General features: G+C 38.4%; 1 protein-coding gene across 3 annotated transcripts in view; it reads right to left on the minus strand.

The window, feature by feature from the left end:
• The window catches only part of LOC106746566 (patatin-like phospholipase domain-containing protein 3), a 24,360-nt gene extending 5,714 nt beyond the window's left edge, over positions 1–18,646 (minus strand). Inside the window, exons 1-3 of one of the 3 annotated variants that reach the window (XM_014623289.1) lie at positions 17,935–18,643; positions 1,596–1,708; positions 861–980 (exon numbers count right to left, since the gene is read on the minus strand). In XM_014623289.1, the coding sequence (XP_014478775.1) occupies positions 861–980; positions 1,596–1,708; positions 17,935–18,094 (393 nt within the window). In that variant the 5' untranslated portion in view covers positions 18,095–18,643. Of the gene's footprint in view, positions 1–860; positions 981–1,595; positions 1,709–17,934 lie in introns of all 3 variants that reach the window. The other 2 variants (XM_014623288.1, XM_014623291.1) reach the window with 2 other exon arrangements.
• Positions 18,647–18,695: the final 49 nt, after the last annotated feature.

The following is an 18,695-nucleotide window of genomic DNA, read 5'->3' on the forward strand; positions in this document are numbered from 1 at the left end:
AACTACTCGCGAGGAAACAAACAGGAAATTTGTATACAACTTATCGCTATCGTGAACGTCAATAACACCGTGTGGGCAATTTTATGAGATTTTTTATAATAATAACACGCGTGACGTTAAGAGTCAATTTATATTTCCTCTATTCAGCGCGACACATGTGCATTTATTTTCGTAACATATTTTTATCTCTTTATATCGTGACGCACAAAACTATACGAGTATAGCCAAATAAGTGTGAATTCTTTCAAGAGAACTGTTGCGTTAGATGCGACGTCGACACATCTTATCTATATCGTATGTTCTCAATCGTTACGTAAAAACGTTACGCATGTTTGGCGCACAGCGTGTAAAAAGCGAATAAAATATGTCGGGGAATATATACGGGGAAGATGTTGTTGAACGAAGCGACCACGATTATCAATCACACATTGTTGTGCTCTACATTTCTCACGAAAGATAAAGTGCACTCGATTTTGACGTTATACCACTTGAAACTGAAAACGACGAGATTATCAATTCGGCGCGAAGATGTTTTTGTCACTCCTTACGTTGAGTTGCTGTTTCCGCGATGGAATCGTTTGATTAATTATTAAAAAAGAAACTATTTATCAATGGCTATTTATTAATAAAAGAGACCAAGAAACTTTTTTAGGAATAAAAAAAGTATATCGTACCCGGTGACAACTATTTTTTATTATTTATAACGGAAATTACTATCGAAGTCTCTAATATCCAGTTCGAAAATAATTTCTATCAATTTCAATTTTTTTCACAACAAAGACAAAATATACCTTTTACACGTTGGATACCATAGTGCATGTTACAGAACGAATGACGAATACACACTTGATTTTACTTACTTGCAGTAGATCTTCTCTCGAGCCGAATTGCGAGACGATCACGTTCTTCCCATCGTATACTCTGGTCAGAGAGATGTGCAATTTTCCGCTTACACGGATGTGAGCATCGTCCGGTAAAAACTGAAGTAAAAAATACAATGTCTGTTTTACATAATATTATAATAGCACAGTGGATGCAAAGCACTGTTGATCCAATCGAACGATCGAACTGTCGAACCAACTAATCGAATAATAAACCTATCCTATATACAATTTTAATTTTTCGTTTTTTTGAAAAAAGAATTATTGACAAAGTACACAAATTAATCATGAATAACACGAACGATTCCAGTCCTTTCTACGCATATAGCTGATGTAATTCTCTCGACATAATATTTACACAGAATACATTATTTTTACAGAAAGTACGTAAACATGTTTACAAGTAAATAAGTGGTCTCCATTTTTTGCGTATATAGTTTATGCAATTTTTAACCAAGGCGATAACTATACTTAACGAACAAAGAGACGGATCAATATTATATTCCGAATAAAGCGGATGAACATGTAGAATCTGTAAAAAACTCTCGACTTAAATAAAAAGCGGATCTTTAGTTCTCGAGATATTCTCTTCACATAATGTAAGATATAGCGATATACACCCAGGCTAGAACAAGAATGGCGAATACGGAGAAAAGAAACTCAATCTGCGCGATAACGTAATATATCACCGTCGCAATTTCTCGTTTTGCTCACCTTCTGCAGGCTCTCCAGCATAATCTGATGAACATTGAGAGATGGACTGAACGGTCCGAGTGTGCGTTGCCGCGCCTCACGTGCCACGCGCAGTACATGACTCGTGATTTCCCCTAAAACGAAAGAAAACGAGAACGATTATACAAATCCTAGCAGAACGAATCGCGGTTGATAATACATTTCCGAGCGCCCGAACTGTTCGCCAGATGATGAATTCGTCGGCGGATGCGATAATGCAATCAATTCACGTTATAACAAAGTAACAACAAAATGCGATCTTACGTAAATAATTTGTACTTGTCTTTGAGCAAAATCAATTTTGAAATAAATATCGAGTATCTATGACTGTGTTCCGATATTTATTGTCAATACTTAAAATCTGTAGTTTATGTTACGTATACTATAGATTTTCAGTACGCAGTGAATATATACAGTAAGCAGTGAATATCGCAGCTTGCGTTAATTTGCATAACAATCGACTCTAAATTCACAATATATTCGTGACTTTCCGTAGAGCTGAAAAAGGAAAAAACAATTGAGTCAGGATGCAGCGTTAATCAAGACATTTGTCTGCCCCCGATGATATCACTTGCCGAAAACGCAGACATGGGAACGATTTAGCTGTCAAAAATAGTGAGAAAAATGAACTTCATTCTTGAAAAAGTGAGAAAGCAGTGAGTTAAGCTTTAAATAAAATAAGTGAATAAAAAGTCACTTCTTTTCAAACAATTTGTACGTTAAAATAAAAATAAAAATATTTATCCATTATATCACTGTAAAAGATTAAGAACACTGACCTTATAGTGAAAGTCAATGAAGAGCAAAATTTGAATTTTGGAAAACAAAAAGAGTTACATGATGCATAGAACTTAAAATTTACTTTATATACATACTCTGCCTTAGGCACATATTAAGATAATAAAATTCTTTACAAAAAACAGAAATTAAATTCTTTGTGTATTTTGAAACACGTTTAATTAAATAAAATAAAAACAATACTCAAATCCATACTCAAGTCAATACTCAATTAAGCTAGATTGAAATATATTTCTAGCATTAAGAGATATTTTCGTCAAACAAAAGCAAATTTTAAAAATAAACAAACAAAAACATTTAAACAAAAATTTAAATTACGGGTTTTTCCGATGGAAACAAATAAGTTAGTCAACTTCTTAAGAATAATATTCAATAATATCCAATTTAAAGAAAGCATAGTCCATTGTGTTCATGACGGTCATAGTTCATTTCCTTAGGTTTGTTTGTTAATAATTCGTTTTGATTTGTTGACTAAAAAAATTATAAGTAGATAAATGTGGGAAAATAGTAGTCGATCAATTCCACTATATAACTTGAAGAAAACAATCAGTTTTGCTCATGCCGGTCATTATCTGTTTTTTTTATGACAAACCCGATAAAAACAGTTTAAAAATAAAATCAATTATTCACTTTATGAACACTGCGTTGTCGAGATTATTGTTGCTTTCTACTTTTTTTTAGTCTTTTGTTTTGTCTTTAAAAAAACTAGACTTATTCAACATGATTTCTCATGACCGATTTTTTTTTAAGAGCTCAAATTAAATGAGAAAAGCGAATTTCTTTCTTAACCCTTTGGGATCTCATTTTTTTTCTTTTTCCTTTGATAATTATTTTGGACAATTTGTACTTATTGACGATCTGTAAGTGAATTCTTATTATATAGAATATCTTCTGGAAATGGGACGTATATATCCCATTGGGGCCCAAAGCGTTAAGAGTGAGAAAAAATGACATGTTTCTAAATAAATGAGAAAAAGTGAATCGCTCCCTGAAATGATATTTTCCGAAACATCTCGAAGCACCGCGAGATACTGAATTAATGCGTATCACATTAACAAATGACAAGCCACCATATCGCAAGATGCTTGCCCTGATAATCCGATAAATAAGAACGTTCAAATTAAATTCGTACAAACTTGCGATAATGGTATCTATTTTTCTATCTGTTTGACACTTGATCTGGACATGTATACATAGAAGTCTTTCGACGTCAATCGCGAAGAAGAAGAAAAAGAAGGGAAGAAAGAAAAGATAGTAGTATCGTGCGCGGATCTCACGATCATACGACATTTTACGTAATCTCTTCGCGAGCCTATCGAAAAAATTTATACGATAAAAAAGTAACGGAATGTCGCGTTTTGGGCTTCATCTCAGTGACATCTGTGTGACATCGAACCTCGCGGTTCGACCATATCTTTCAGGAAAAAAGTAATCGTGATATATGCGCACAAGAAACAAACATAAATCGTTCAATTCATTCAATATATTAATATTTCAATAATAATCGTAACAATTAATTCAAATTACAAATAATTATGAAGCAGCATTGAATAACGTAATTACGACACTTGTAATTAACCGGCCACCAAGAGGAAGTTTAAAAATATACGATTGAAGTGCGCTTTTTCTATTTCTTCTTTCGGAATCTACTTAGGAATTACATCTTCGGTCATGCAGGAGTCCAAGCTGGTTCCAAGATTGGTGGATCATCACCGGTGAAGAATTCGACAAGAAGGGAGCAAACACGATCAGGGTCACGTTTGAATATTTTCCAGGCTTTCATGAGCTCGGCATCTTCTATTCAGGCCGTCCGTATACATACGCACATACGCCGCGATTCGCGCGGCGCAATAATGCACGCGCTCACAATTGCGCAATATTTATGTTTACGTGGAGCGTCGCAATAAGTGCGCTGCATCTGCGTGCCAAAAAGGGGAAAACGATAAAAAAAGAAAGAGAGAGAGAGAGAGAGAGAAAGAGAGAGCGGACGGTGTGGGGATGAAATCGGCGGCTGAATATTTCGGATTTTTCAGTTGTCGATCAGCATTGCTGCACACGAGGTCACGTACGAAGAGAAAATAATAACAACATGCGAGAGAGAGAGAGAGAGAGGGGGGNNGGGGGGGGGGGGAGAGATAGAGAGCGGACAAGGCGAAATAGTTGTACGGGGTTATCAGATGATGTACGAATGCCGACGAGAACCCCGCGTAGCGGGATCTGGAGGAGAGGGAGAGGAAGAAAGCAAGCACGAACGTCAACTATCGCCGAGCGATAGAAACAGCATCGCTTTGTTCGCCGTATCTTTCTTTCGTACGGCCGACCGGCCGTACGAGCGATACCGAGACGAACGCTGACATCACGTGCCGGAACGAGATCTGTTTGCGTTGGCATTTTGCGTCGCGCGCGGGAAGATCAAGGAGGAACGATGGCGTGCATCTCTGGTAATCTCTTCCCAAGAGATATTGATAGGGTTGGGGAAGGGAGGGAGGGGGAGGGGAGAGCCTCCGCAAAGATCAATCGTCACACAGTACTGGAAAGAATGCCGATTTTTTCCTGAAATTATTTGTAACCATGCACATCTCTGATGCGTGTGTCCGGCAAAAATAACAGCGAGGAGGCTCACGAGATAAAACTATATGCGATTTACCACTCGTGATTACTCATCTCACTCGTCTTATTAGCAACGTTTAATTATTATTCGCCCCGATAGAATTGCGCCTCGTACACGGAAAAACGATCGTTGAAAGTTTCGCGTACCGTGAGAGAGAGAGAGAGAGAGAGAAATATCGGCCGTACAATTCAATCAATCACTCCCGTTGAAACGTGTTAATCGCGTCGAATTCCTCTTCTCTTCTCCGGCGCATGTACAAGGTGATAAGACCGTCGAGTGCGGATCGTGCCGCGTTGAACATTCTTGGCTTTTCGCGTTCCGATTAAGTAAATACTGTCCGTCAGACCCGCGGGAACACGTGTATTAACGCGATTACGCGAAGAGAACAGATGCGTGAAGTAATAATTAATAATGCATCATGATTGCACTCGTCATGTGCTGCTTGCGAGACAAGCACTGACGGTAATTATGTCATGCGTTTTTTTACGAGAAGGCACGCTCGCGATTGCGGACATTACGCGTGAATTGACGGGAATTAATGAGCAACGACACGTCGGGGTAACGAGAGGTCGTGGGATTTAATTGTGCAGCGGGAAATGACGCACTCGACTTATAATGCCTGTTCACCGTCGACCAGCGAGAGACCGTTATTCCCACAGCGAGCAGTCATTTCCTCGCTGATTTAGTGTACCTGGACTAGTGCCGTATTGCTCGGGATTAATTAGAAAATTGCGATTAATCATCGAGATTTCTCGAGATTACTTCGACGTGAAGTTGGGACTTCTTGAGCTCTCTTCTCAACGAGTTACCGAACTTTCGATAAAATAGAGGAGGAATTCCTTTTCTTTTCTTTATCAGCTTGTATAGTTACTTTACTATCACAGGTGAAGGCCACCAGCAGTGATTCGTCATCCGTGTAATTTAAATGCCTCGATACTTCAACTAGCATAAAGATATATATAAATATTTATATAAATATTTATAATATTTACTTATATATTTATATAGTTTTTTCGTGAAAACTATTTATAACAGCTTGATAGCCGAGACCAAAGCGTGACTCGAGAAAATTCTTGAAATGTCCGCTAAAATGAATAATAATAAAATAATAAAACGTTTCCGATCTCGCAAGATCGAAATTACTTTTTCGTCTAAAAAGAGAGGCGTGTATTTGCGCGAAGTCGCGTAACTGATCAAAGGCTACCGATAAATGCAAATCTGATATTAACGGTATCTGAAAACAGGTTTATAATTAAATGCGTCCACGGTTCATGTTCTCCTTTCGACCGGAGACTATCGTCGAAATCGCGCGAGATACGGAAGGGGGAGTTATCATTGCGAATGCACGCGTGAACTTCGTCATCACACCTGAACGATGATAACGCGATAATTGCATACCGCCGCCGGAATTGCGAGCACGCTATCTATCTGCACAAATTATGAAGATAATAGCTTTTGGACTTTACACTCAGCCTTTTCGATAAACATCGCACAAAGAAATAATAGGATTTACCAGGAAAACGGATAATGGCACGTGGCAAACAATGAGAATACATACACGGTCAATATATTTGAGGAGGGAAGGCGAGCTACCTCACTGGAAGTTAGTGTTGGCATTATTGCATAATCGAAAGGTTATCGACCGCTCGATAGTTATCACACACAACCCAAATCTTCTCTACCAATGTGCACGGGGAAAAATAATTTTGCTGTTGTAACGAAATCATCGTTGTAAATTGCATATTCGTTGTGACAAAATTTAGTTGGCACAACCAAATTAGCGAATTATTCGTAATTAGAGCAAAAACAGTTTTGTCGCCAGGATAAAAAATATTCTGTTGAGTAAATTTGTCCTTAGGACATGTCAATTTGTTGTTGGAACAAAATAGTCTCCTACATTTATTAATTTGTTCCCACAGTAAAATAATTTGTAAATTCAGCGAAACAAACTAGCGAATGGCGATTAGTGTTTTTAACAAATTGTTTTGCCGTCCATACATAACTGACGGATTTTGTTGTGTCAGCAAATTATTTTTCTCCGGATGAGGATCTGGAGATTCTGAGGAATACTCTATGGAGAAAATATACAACACGAAGGGAAGAGTACAGAGAAAACAAGTTTTGCTGAAACAGCAAATTGTTTGTTGATATAATGATACCAGAAAAATCTGTTACACGGAAAAGATAATTTTGCTATTGCAGCAAAATATCATTGAAACAGCAATAAAATTTAGTTGACATAACCAAATTATTTTGCTGTCCATGTATCCGGCAAATAACAATTAATACTCTTAATGAATCTTTCTGTTGCTCAAATTTTTTTTGCCGTCACTATATTAATAAACAATTTGCTGTTCTAGCAAAATTTTCTTCTTCGTGAGCGGAACCTCGGAGAGAATTGTAAATTCACTTCCGCAATAAGTCACCCGATAAATGGCCGCATTGCTAAATAAAGTGAATAGGAAGATTATTCGAGATCTTTTTACGTTTCACTTTTGAGACAAATAATCGAGAATACGGAAAATCTGACGTCAGAATTATTGGAAACCACATGTTATCGTTGATATTTGCACGAAAACAAAATCGACAAAGACGAGTAGACGAGTCCGTGTGGACATTGTGCAACAATTGCGATGTTAGGATGAGCTAACGCTGAATTTTGCCTGCCGGAGAATCGTCGAGCCTGGCAAGAAAGCGTTACGAATTATGAGCTTGCATACCATGTTAAGGTGTTGCGATTCGCATCGGCGTTTCAAATTGAAAGAGATCGCGCACGATAAGCGCAATAATCGATATAATTATACATACGGCGTTCCACATTCAGTGGAAAGTCACCTCTCGTCGTTTTTCGACCACTTGTTTTCCAAATCCGTTAATGTCGCGACGAAAATCGAGTCGCTTTCATTATCATCTTAAGATACAAAATATAATCCTCTTATTTCCCTTGTTATTAATCCATGTGCACTTATATAAATTCATAATCGTGATTACATACGAAGAAGTGCTAAATTTACATGTTTAAAACACGGTAGACGTGGCAGTAATAAATACGCGGCTGATGCGAGCATAATTGGATGTATTGCTGTCTTTCCTCCTCCTCCTCCTCTTCAATTTCACATTAAGATTAAAGAAACGCGCTGAGAAGACATTTCTCTGTCGTTTTCGCACCGTCGGCATTGACCGACTTTGATTTCGCGTCATTTCACATGTACGTCAGTATGACAGTACATCAATGAGAAGATACGTGTAAGAAACTCGTGTTTTCTTCGATCTCACACGTGTCGAATGCGCTTATTTTGCACGATGACGAGTCGTTAACGATTCATATATTCCGTGCCGTTCTTACTTCATTGAATAATTTTCGTTTCATTGAATAAACAAACTCAGGCAGCAGCAAGCCTCTCTCCTCTTTTTTCTCTCTCCTCGGCAAAACAATTCATATCAAGCAAATATTCCGTCGTAACGATATAATAATTTCGCGCTCTTATCGAGTGACAAATTTTAAGGTCGAACGTCTGGATAATTTACTGATAATTATCGATGCGCTTTTATCACGATATCTGAGAATAAGCCGCAGGTGCAAATATATGCCGGAACAATCCGCGTACCGTTGGAACAAAGTTCGTCAATCTCGATAAGCATATATCTCGTACCATACTTTCCGCGTTTATCTTTCGTTATTTATCTCAACGTGCTACAATTAGCATTTAGAGTGGGTGAACTACGGAAAAACTCATCCGAGAGATAAGATATTGAGAGAATTCTCTCGCGCCAACAACATCAAGTACATTTGCAATGCATATTTCCCCGCTCCCTTCTGAATAAAATGTTGCTTCATTAAGGTAGTTGCGTCAAACTATTTTCTTATTAAATTTTAGCTGTATATTAATGGAAATACTATCTACACGTCCGTAGTTAGAAAACGATTGGTCGTTCAGAACCTGACATATTCGTTTCATTAAATAAACAAACTCAGATAACTCAACTGAAGATAACAATTTTTAACCCTTTTAGTGCCGAACGACGATATATCGTCGCGTATCCGAGGGCGTCTTACTATTCGCATTGCGAGAAAGCTCTACCTCAAAATAAATTTATAAAACGTTATAAACGGTCTAATTTCATTGCAAAAGAATTAAAAAAATGTTTATAAACTTTTATGAGTTTTTATGAGCTTTTTCCCAAACCTTAGCAAATTCGTCAAATTGGCTCGGTATTCTTCGCATAGGTACGATACTTTTGCTCGGCACTAAAAGGGTTAAATGTGTTCCTTGAAGTTAACACATTAACGGCGGGCGATCTCGACGAAAGTATGCTAGGTAGCGCAGCGGCCGCCCGCCTCGTTTTTCGGCCTAGAGCGGGCGATATTTTGTGTGATCATAAAAAAATTTAGACTTAAAAAAGTTTATTTAAACTCTTAAAACTACAAGAAATATTAAAAAAGAACTAAACACTAATTACAAAAAATGTTTTAAAGTACATATTTATGAGGAGAATCTAGTATTTTTTAAGAGTGTGGTAATGTTGATAACACTCGCCACGGTGAAGAGGTGCATTGCAAAACTCGCATTTGAAGCAAGTCAACTTTCTTTTTTTATGTGCCGCACAAACTACGCAGTTTCGTTGAGCATATAGCTTTTTGCCTTTATTTTCTATCCGAATTAAGTTGTGCTTTTTGATGTCTAGCGAAAGACGTCCAGGCGGATCAATTTTATACCGTGGAGTCCGTGGTGCCGAGTTCGATGTACCACGTTGTGGCTCTTCAATGTCCATCAATTCCAGATCTTCGGTTTGTTTGTCAGTTATAAGACAGCGTGATAATTCTAACAAAAAATTTTTATATGGCAAGCTACTATTATTATGCATGTTATATACTAAATAGGAATTGAAAAATGCACAATTTAACAAATACATTACAGCCCGCTTGGACCACTTTTTTGTTTTTCGCAATATTGAGTAGTACGAAAGGTACTGGTCTGCCCTATCAACACCTTTCATATAGTTGTTGTATTCTATTACGCATTTTGGTTTTATTATTTTTGTCTTTGTGTGCCAATCTGTATTGGAGCTTTCTAATAGTTCACTCGAATGAATATTCGAAATCATCCTCACTTCTCTCTTTGACTGCCAAATTTGTACTAACACGTCTCCTTTTCTCCGGAAAATTGACTGTCCGCGTTGCAACTTATTATTTTTTAATTCATGTGGAAGTCCTCGGTTTACACGTATTGTTCCACAACTTCGTATTTTATGTTTTAAAAGAGTTTCGTTTATATCTACACTGTTATAATAATTATCCATAAACACATGATAATATTTGTCTTTATATGGAGTAAGAATATCTAATATTGTTTCCGCCAGTTTCCTTCCTTCTCCACAATACATTTTCATATTACTAATGTAGCCACTTTTCAATTCAGCCACAACTCTCACCAAGATTCCATATTTAATAATTTTCGAGGCATTGTAAACTTTAAATCCCAATCTTCCACGCCATGGTATGATGCTTTCGTCCAGTGAAATCTCTCTTCTTGGTGTATATACAGTATTGAATTTTTCAACCAAACTGTCATAAACAGGTCGAATTTTAAATAGACGGTCGCTCGATTTATCCATTTCATCGTTGTTCACAAAGTGCCACCATCTCCATATCTCTTTAAATCTATCACGACTCATTGTCTTTGGAAATATTGGTGTTTCTAATAATGGATCTGTTGTCCAATATTCATCGATAGTACTTTTTGGAATTTGGCCCATTAGAATTAGTAATCCTAAAAATTTCTTGAATTCGCTAATAGTGAGATCCGTCCATTTTATCGCTTTCTTCTTTTTAAGGTATTTTTCGACGTTTTGATGGTGATATCGGTTAGTTTCTGTTACCATCATTTCGTAGAAATTATCATCAAGAAACACATCCAGAGATCCTTCAACGCCGTTCTGTGGTAAAATATTTAACCCCGTTCGATCCAAAAACGGTTCTATAGTAGGTGGAATGTCGACTTCAGTCCATTGAGGTATAATTTCTTCTTCATAATCATTTTCGCTTTCATCATCGCTAATCGGTAGTGGAAAAACTCGGGTCCTTCTCATAGATCGTATAGAACTATCACTATCGTCAATATCACAATCAAAAAAATCAATATTTAACCCTCTTTCATCGCAATCAACGTCAGACAAATCGTCTGCATATATATCTTTATTTTCGCGTGAAACCATATTGAAGGATTTCAAAATTTACTGTAAGTAGAATTTGAACAACCGAACAGCTTCAAACTACAAAACATACTAAGTACAAATATAAAGTGGCGCATGGATTGTGCAATGTGGTTGCAAACTGTACTAATGCGACTCCCGTCTTTAAGCCGCAGTCGAGCTAAATCGTAGTTACTACGACTCCCGCCCTTAAGCAGCAGTCGAGATAAATCGTAGTTACTACGACTCCCGCCCTTAAGCAGCAGTCGAGATAAATCGTAGTACTACGACTCCCGCCCTTAATGTGTTAATATCTTATTTTTAACTTCTATTTTTAATTTCTTCTAAACCATATTTACGATTTTAATGAAAAACTACTGTGATATTAAAAATTAACATAGAGACAATGTATACAAATTTCAGAATTTTTGACCATTTTGTTTTAGGAGCCATAGGAAATTTACAATTTATAACGTCTGCGATATACATACATACATGCATACATATATATATACTACTTTCTATTATACATGCACCTCTATTAGTTCAACTGATGTATAAATAAAGAATTAATAAAAAAAATAAAGAATAAGTAACATTTCTTTGTTTGTAATATATTGTGTGTATATATGTCTTAATTTCGCTCAAAATTATTATTTATTACTTAGACAATTAAATAACGTTATACGAAATTTTTTTTTAATAAATAAACTTATGAAGGAGTTCCTTAATATCGCCACTAAAAAATCTGGTACTCTACGGACCAACTACTATAAATTTAGCCCGACACGTTACGTTCGCTAAATTCCATCTGATTACCATATTATGAAACGAGATTTACGTATTAATACGATTTATTATGAGTCGAGTTTTATATATATCCACGAGAGACGAGGAATAAACGGAGATGCAAATGTCACTCGAATGGTATGCCGCCGCTGTCTTTCATCGATTTAATTATGTTAATCGCCGGAAAGACTATGTTTATCACTGCTGATTTGTTTATGACTACTTGATTTTTAGTTTGGCCTATCTGTGTCTATAACGTGCAGCGCGTGAATCGAATTTCCAAGATCATCGGGGCTTTCACTCGGCCGAAGAAGTGACGTGCGCGCGCGCACTACTTTCAGCGCATTTGCAGCATCCGCCGATACGCACAGCGCGGAGAAAAATCGGAGGACTATTATCGGCAGCCGCACTCCTATTATTTCTCGCAATAAACGTGCAGTTGTAACCTAGTTCCACTGACACCGATGCACGTATGTATATCTAGGCGACAGAGTCGGCGGAAGATAGCGCGTCAGGTCCTTTTTGCCAATGACTATCTCCCGTTTCCGATCTGACCTTGATTTTGAATTGCATCTGACGACAGAAAACATATTTTGTCGTGGAGAACGACGTCAGTGTTTTTTTTCGACAATATATATGCATAGTACGTTGTAGTCGTGCCGCTACGATCTTAGGTTCGTTTCTTATGACCTTGTTTATACGCGTCGCGATCGGAAACGCGTGAGTAGCACGCACATAGATAAAGAAGTTGTTATGAATTGAAGCATCTTAACCGTTTAATTGCTAAATCACCCGCTGACCCGAAAAACGCACCGTCGATTTTATATAATCTCGAAGTCATACATGGAACCTGGTTCTTTAATCAATTCAAATTACTTCGAAGTACACTTCTTTGCTATTTCTAGGATATTTGAATATTAACTCTTAAATGCATCAATTTTTTTTTATTACTGAATTATTTTTTTTTAGGTTCATAGGTAGTCCCAGAAAATGAGAAAAATATTTAAAAAAATCTGAGGCATATGTTGAGCATTGTCTTTGTGCTTTTTGGATTATAAATTTTGTTCTAAGGAAGAATTTGGTCTTCCACGTTTAGGTGTGCCTTTGATCTCGACAAAGAAGAGAAATAAATATGTTGCAAATTTGCAACACTATGCATTTAAGGGTTAAATATATACGCGAAGAAAAATATTTGCTAACACACAGCAAATTCTATGCCGTTGCAGCAGAATGTGTTAGTTATTAATTATATTAAGTTATCGGTTAGTTATTTATTATTATCACGTGGATGGCAAAACGATTTGTTAAGAATACTAATTGCCATTCGCTGGATTATTTTGCTGAATCTATAAATTATTTTATTAGTAAATGTAGGAAAAGATTATTTTGTTTTAACGGCAAATTAACTAGTTCTAAGGACAAATTTACTCAGTAAAATATTTTCTATCCTGGCAACAAAACTGTTTCTGCTGTAATTACGAATAATTTGTTAATTTGATTATTCCAACTAAATTTTATTGTTATCGTAACGAGGCAGAAATCGCGAATACGAGACAGAGTAATTAAAATAATCTTGGATTTGAAGGCCGCGTCGGGTAGAGGAGAGTTTTTATTTAATGAACAAATATAATTTCTGTCTCGTCATTCGTAATATTATTCGTCTATTCTCCGGATGAAAATCTATATATATCGGTGAGTAAGGACTTCAATATATAATAATCTTTTAATCACGACAGGAAAGAAAAAGATAAGAGAAGAAAAAGAGGAAACAATAGAAACCGAACGCAAAGTTATAATTGCGCGAGAGCGTCTGGAGTTTGATCCGTCTAAACAGGCTTTCGATATTTTTACGTGTAGCAAAAGTCAAGTTTGACTCATGGACCGTGGAAATCGAGGCGTTGAAAGAACAAAGGAGCAAAATAGCCTCGCGTTTTTTGTAGTAGCCACGCGTGTAAAGTCTACCATTAAATCTCGAGAATACGATACACGTCATCGGTGATCGACAAAATCGCGGCTCAAGTTATTACGCCTTTTCTTTATATCATAACTCATTGCATCTGTAATTAGGACTTGCGTAAGACGGCGAAGTGCAACGATGTTTAACCTCCTTCCCATTACGACGCATCAAAAATGATTCATAAGATCGTTAAGTAAATTACGCGCGCGCCAAAAATATAATGCGGTACTTTGCCTTTAAATGATTTTAATTAATCGACTTCTGTTGAATCGATGGAACGAATAAACATTGCATATGCTAAAACGAAGTTAGAGGTCGGGAAAAATTCATCTCGTTTTCTTCTCGGGCTTGTATTCGTCAGTATGATATCACAATTTTGCTCTTACACAGAAAAGAAGCGCTAAATTAAAGTAAATAATTACTGCAATACTTGGATCAAGTAAATATATTTTACTTGAATCAAGTAAATATTACTTTATCCAAGTAAAAATTTGCTAAAAAATATTGGAGCAATTATTTATTTAAATCTAACACTTCCTACAATCGTTCACAGGATGGTTGCAACGATTTTTTTTGTTACACACTTCAGAACACACAAAAAATATGACGAAGTTATGATTCATGAACTTGCGCAATAAATGATTAGACAGCTTAGACAGGTTAGAAAGTTACACGTGTACACGTAATAACTGACGGCTGTCTGATTATTTATTACGTATGTATTTATTACATAAATCATGGGTTCGCTTCGTTGTATTTTTTGTATGTTCTGAAGTATGTAAAAAATAAACTGTTGCAACCGTCCTGCGATCGAGTATACATTTCTTCTTTACAGGAAGCTAACACACAAAGCTTAGACCTCGATTTTCTTAAAAAGTAACGAGACTTAGAAACATCGAGCCGCAATCGCTGACAAAAGTAACCGAGCGAGCCGTGGAACGCGCGAGGAAGTGACTTTTCGGAGCAGTTTCGTTGTGTCGATCGCGCGTAACTCGCGTCATACTTTGTCGTATTGTGTGTGTGATTCGCGTCGTATTTCGTCGTGTCTCGCGATTTTTGCGTCTTCGCGACTCGGTCGGATACTTTCGTGGATGATTGTACGCGTGATGTCAACGGCAGGTCGTCCACGTTATATCCGTCGACATAATACAGAGTCGCGGATGAAGTATGAGATCATTGCACGCGCGTGTGTTTGTTCCGCTTCTACGCGATAACGGCCGGAGAGGCAACAAGTCCTTTGACTTCGCGGGAGGAAACAAAACACTTGATAAATCTCTCTTCGCAATTTTAAAACAACAACGCCGACCCGCTCGCACAGAATCGAATGCTGTTGCCTAAGCTAGACACGACCTATTTAACACGACTTGGCGTAGGGATGACGAAGTTTACGTACTTGGTAAGTTACTTCAGGAACCGATCTCTGTGTCAGAGAGAAAGTCCCCGTTAAACTCGCGGTCGAGTCTCTGAGAAAGAGGAGAGATTTGTGCATAGCGCGGCCGTCGTCGTTATAATTGCAATCTGTTATAATTTATTGCAACTTTAATCGAGATAACGCAGTGCGTTTGCGCATTTCGCATCGCTGACGGAGCTCCGACATTCCAACCGAAATACGTTCGATAATATCGGCTATTATTAGCGTCAGGTCGCGCTTATTACCATTTTGTGCTCGCGTCACAGTTACAGTCAATCGCGATTTAAATTCTCATTAGCCGTCGTGAATTCATAGAATCTCTGAATTTATACTAGAATCTCTCTGAATTTTGCCAGAAAGCGAGTGAAAAGGAGCGTTTCACTTCATTTTTTGCACGAAGAATTCTTTCATTATTCCTTGTAATATTTGTTTTCGTAATATTTGCTCTCGCAAAGAAAAATGTAATCGTTCTCTATACAAATACATAACTCGTCTAAATGTCCACATCTTATTACTGTCTTATGCTTTCAATTCATTTTGGGTTAAGTCTAATTACAAGCTTACGTCGCCCGTTACGCGTCGTTTACTCAATAATTGAATTGATGGGTTTGGCACAAAAATCGGTCAGCTTCGTTAAAGAAAAAAATAAAACTACTTCTGTTTAAAAATATATCATATAAATGTAACAAAACGACCTTTACATATTTAAATGATTCTCATAAAAAGAATTGCATAACTTACTTTGCAAAACAGTTTTTTATTGATATTGTACAATTTCAAAAAATGGAATTAACCGATTTCTGCACCGAACTCTTCTTTGTACGTGCACACCGCGCACGTCGAGATAGTATGCAATAAAGCTATTATTATTATTATTGTACAGCCTTGAACGGCAATCCTACCTTTCAGTCAATGAGGTGCTTCGGAGAAGCCCCTTCGGGAAATGATTTCTGGCGTTTTCGTCGTTATAAAACACGCAGTCACACGGCGGGTTACAAAATTCAGCGGTGTGTCGAATCGGTTTACCATGAGCAAGAGAAAAAATCCGGGAATAATCGAAACGCAATATTTGAACACGATATTTGCACGATATCTTTCGTTCTTTTTTTTTCTGCGCGTTGATACACAATTTATTTTCCGTTTAAACGAATTCGACAACGATTGCATTCATTATTCCAGTAACCGGATCACCGACGTTCTGAAAATGTCACTCTACAAATACCGCGCTCCCGCGTATACATTTAACATTTAAACTGACATGCGTGCGTGTGTCGCGCGCGCGTAATCGAGAAGCGCGGTACGGGAAAAGACAAGTTACAAATTTGCGCGCTAATTAGTCCGCGGTTGCTTTCGTTATCGCGGTATTGGCGACGCGCGGCATGAATTATTGGCGGAATAATAAATTCCTCGTCCGTTTCGCCGTAATTCGCCCTCTCCCTTTTTTCTTCTCTCGTAGCTGATTTACTACAACGAAAGACTCGTGATTTTATTTAATTCCGTCAAATGCGATCCTCCTTCTTTCCCCTTTGTAATTAAGAATATCGCGCTCAGTTCTCTGATATGTTTTGTCTCTTGATTTACGGTTCAGGTATTCTTATATACACACACACAATACACGATTTCAGATATCCTTCCCTTTGCATAATTAAATACATGCTCGGGCTTCATTAATCAAACATGACACATGAATCTACGTTATCACGAGACTAATATGGGCAAATTTAAGGTTGTTTCTCAGTATTCGTCTAAACATTGGCAGACCGAGATTCGTTAAATATCCGGCAAAACATTCTTCAATGCTTTTGTATTTGAACGTTCACCGTCATTAGGTCTGTTCGTTTTCGCAGCACCGCTGAACTAGTGCAATAAGTTGAAGCGAGACAAGTATATGTTTTCTCACTTCAACTTATTGCACTAGTTCAGCGGTGCAGCGAAAACGAACAGTGATGACCTACTGTCATCTCGATACAAAGTCATCGAAGACTGTTTTAACCGTTTTCATCGAATCCTTATCTGTCACCGTCTACTAACGCTAAAATGATTAGATCCAACCTTTAAAGAATAAAACTTGATTTCTAAAGGACGCGGAAAACCACTTTGAAATTTATCGTTATCTTAGACTTCATTGTTCTACATATAACGTTTCTTCGATATAGGCTTTAATCCTTAAGAAGAGTATTCCCCGTTTCAGATTTCACAAAAAGCCTGCCCGTGCCTGTTTTTGCTCTCTCGTCCTCGAGGATTTCATGTTCATTCATTTTGTAAATGGTGCGCGCTCGCTCGTGTCGAATTTACGACGTATCCTAGGTAACCTCCTCCTAGGAGAGACTCGTCGCAGAGCGGAATCGTTCAAGGTCTCTCCTCGCTCGAGAGCGAACAAGCAAGACAAACAAGACGAAGGCAGATTCGCCGGCAACGGAATTCCATTCGCCCGCGTTACGATCGACCACTGTCGTCACTCGCCCGCAATGTTATCGCCGCAACGTGGCCAATCAATGCGGTCTGTGGTCAATAATAGCTTTCGGGCGAAAGGAATTGCCGCGAAATTCGCTCGATCACTCACCCAGGGGTAGGTCGCAGAGCAGGCAGCATGCGGCGATAGCGCCAGCGGAGGCTCCGCTGATCTTGTTCAGCAGCAAGTGCGGCGCGTACTTCTTCAGACATACCGCCACGCCGACGTGGTAGATGCCCAGGAAACCACAACCGGCGAACGACAGATTCATATCGCTGACGCTGTCGCTGCTGCTCTTCTCCGGTGTCCTCGTTGGTCCTCTTTGTTGTTGACGTTCGTTTAACAACCGTAATGCCGTCGTGTAGACGTCGACCCGTCGCTGACTTCTCTCTCTCTCTCCCAGCTTCCTCCTTCTCGTCCCGGAATTCCGGCTGATGTCCCTGCGGATATCGAGCGATATATCGCGGACGTTGCGGCGTGTCACGCGATGTAAACACAGAACTCTGCGTATGAGCCCGAAGAGGTGTCACAGCCGCCGGAGACTTGCGATTGTCTCTCTTCCTCTATCTCTCTCTCGGCGGCTGCGAAATGAGATGCGATCTATCTCGGGCGTATGAAGGAACCCGTCGGTCGGAGTGCGCTTGTCGAGCGGTATGTGCGTAAAAGTGCGAATAATCTCGTGTCTTCTCACTGCACGCGAATTGCGGTCGGTCGTGATCTGACTGGTCGAGTCGGACTGTGGCGAGCAACAGCTGTTCTCTCCGATTAAATCCCAGGGTCGCTCCACGGGCATGGAAGGAAGAGGAAGGAGAAGCGGCGGCATATCGGAGAGAGAGATATACATACGTATCTTCCAAGCCGTGTGAACGTAC

Source organism: Dinoponera quadriceps, unplaced genomic scaffold, assembly GCF_001313825.1.
Source record: "Dinoponera quadriceps isolate SergipeBrazil2010 unplaced genomic scaffold, ASM131382v1 scaffold1573, whole genome shotgun sequence".
NCBI classification, from domain to species: domain Eukaryota; kingdom Metazoa; phylum Arthropoda; class Insecta; order Hymenoptera; family Formicidae; genus Dinoponera; species Dinoponera quadriceps.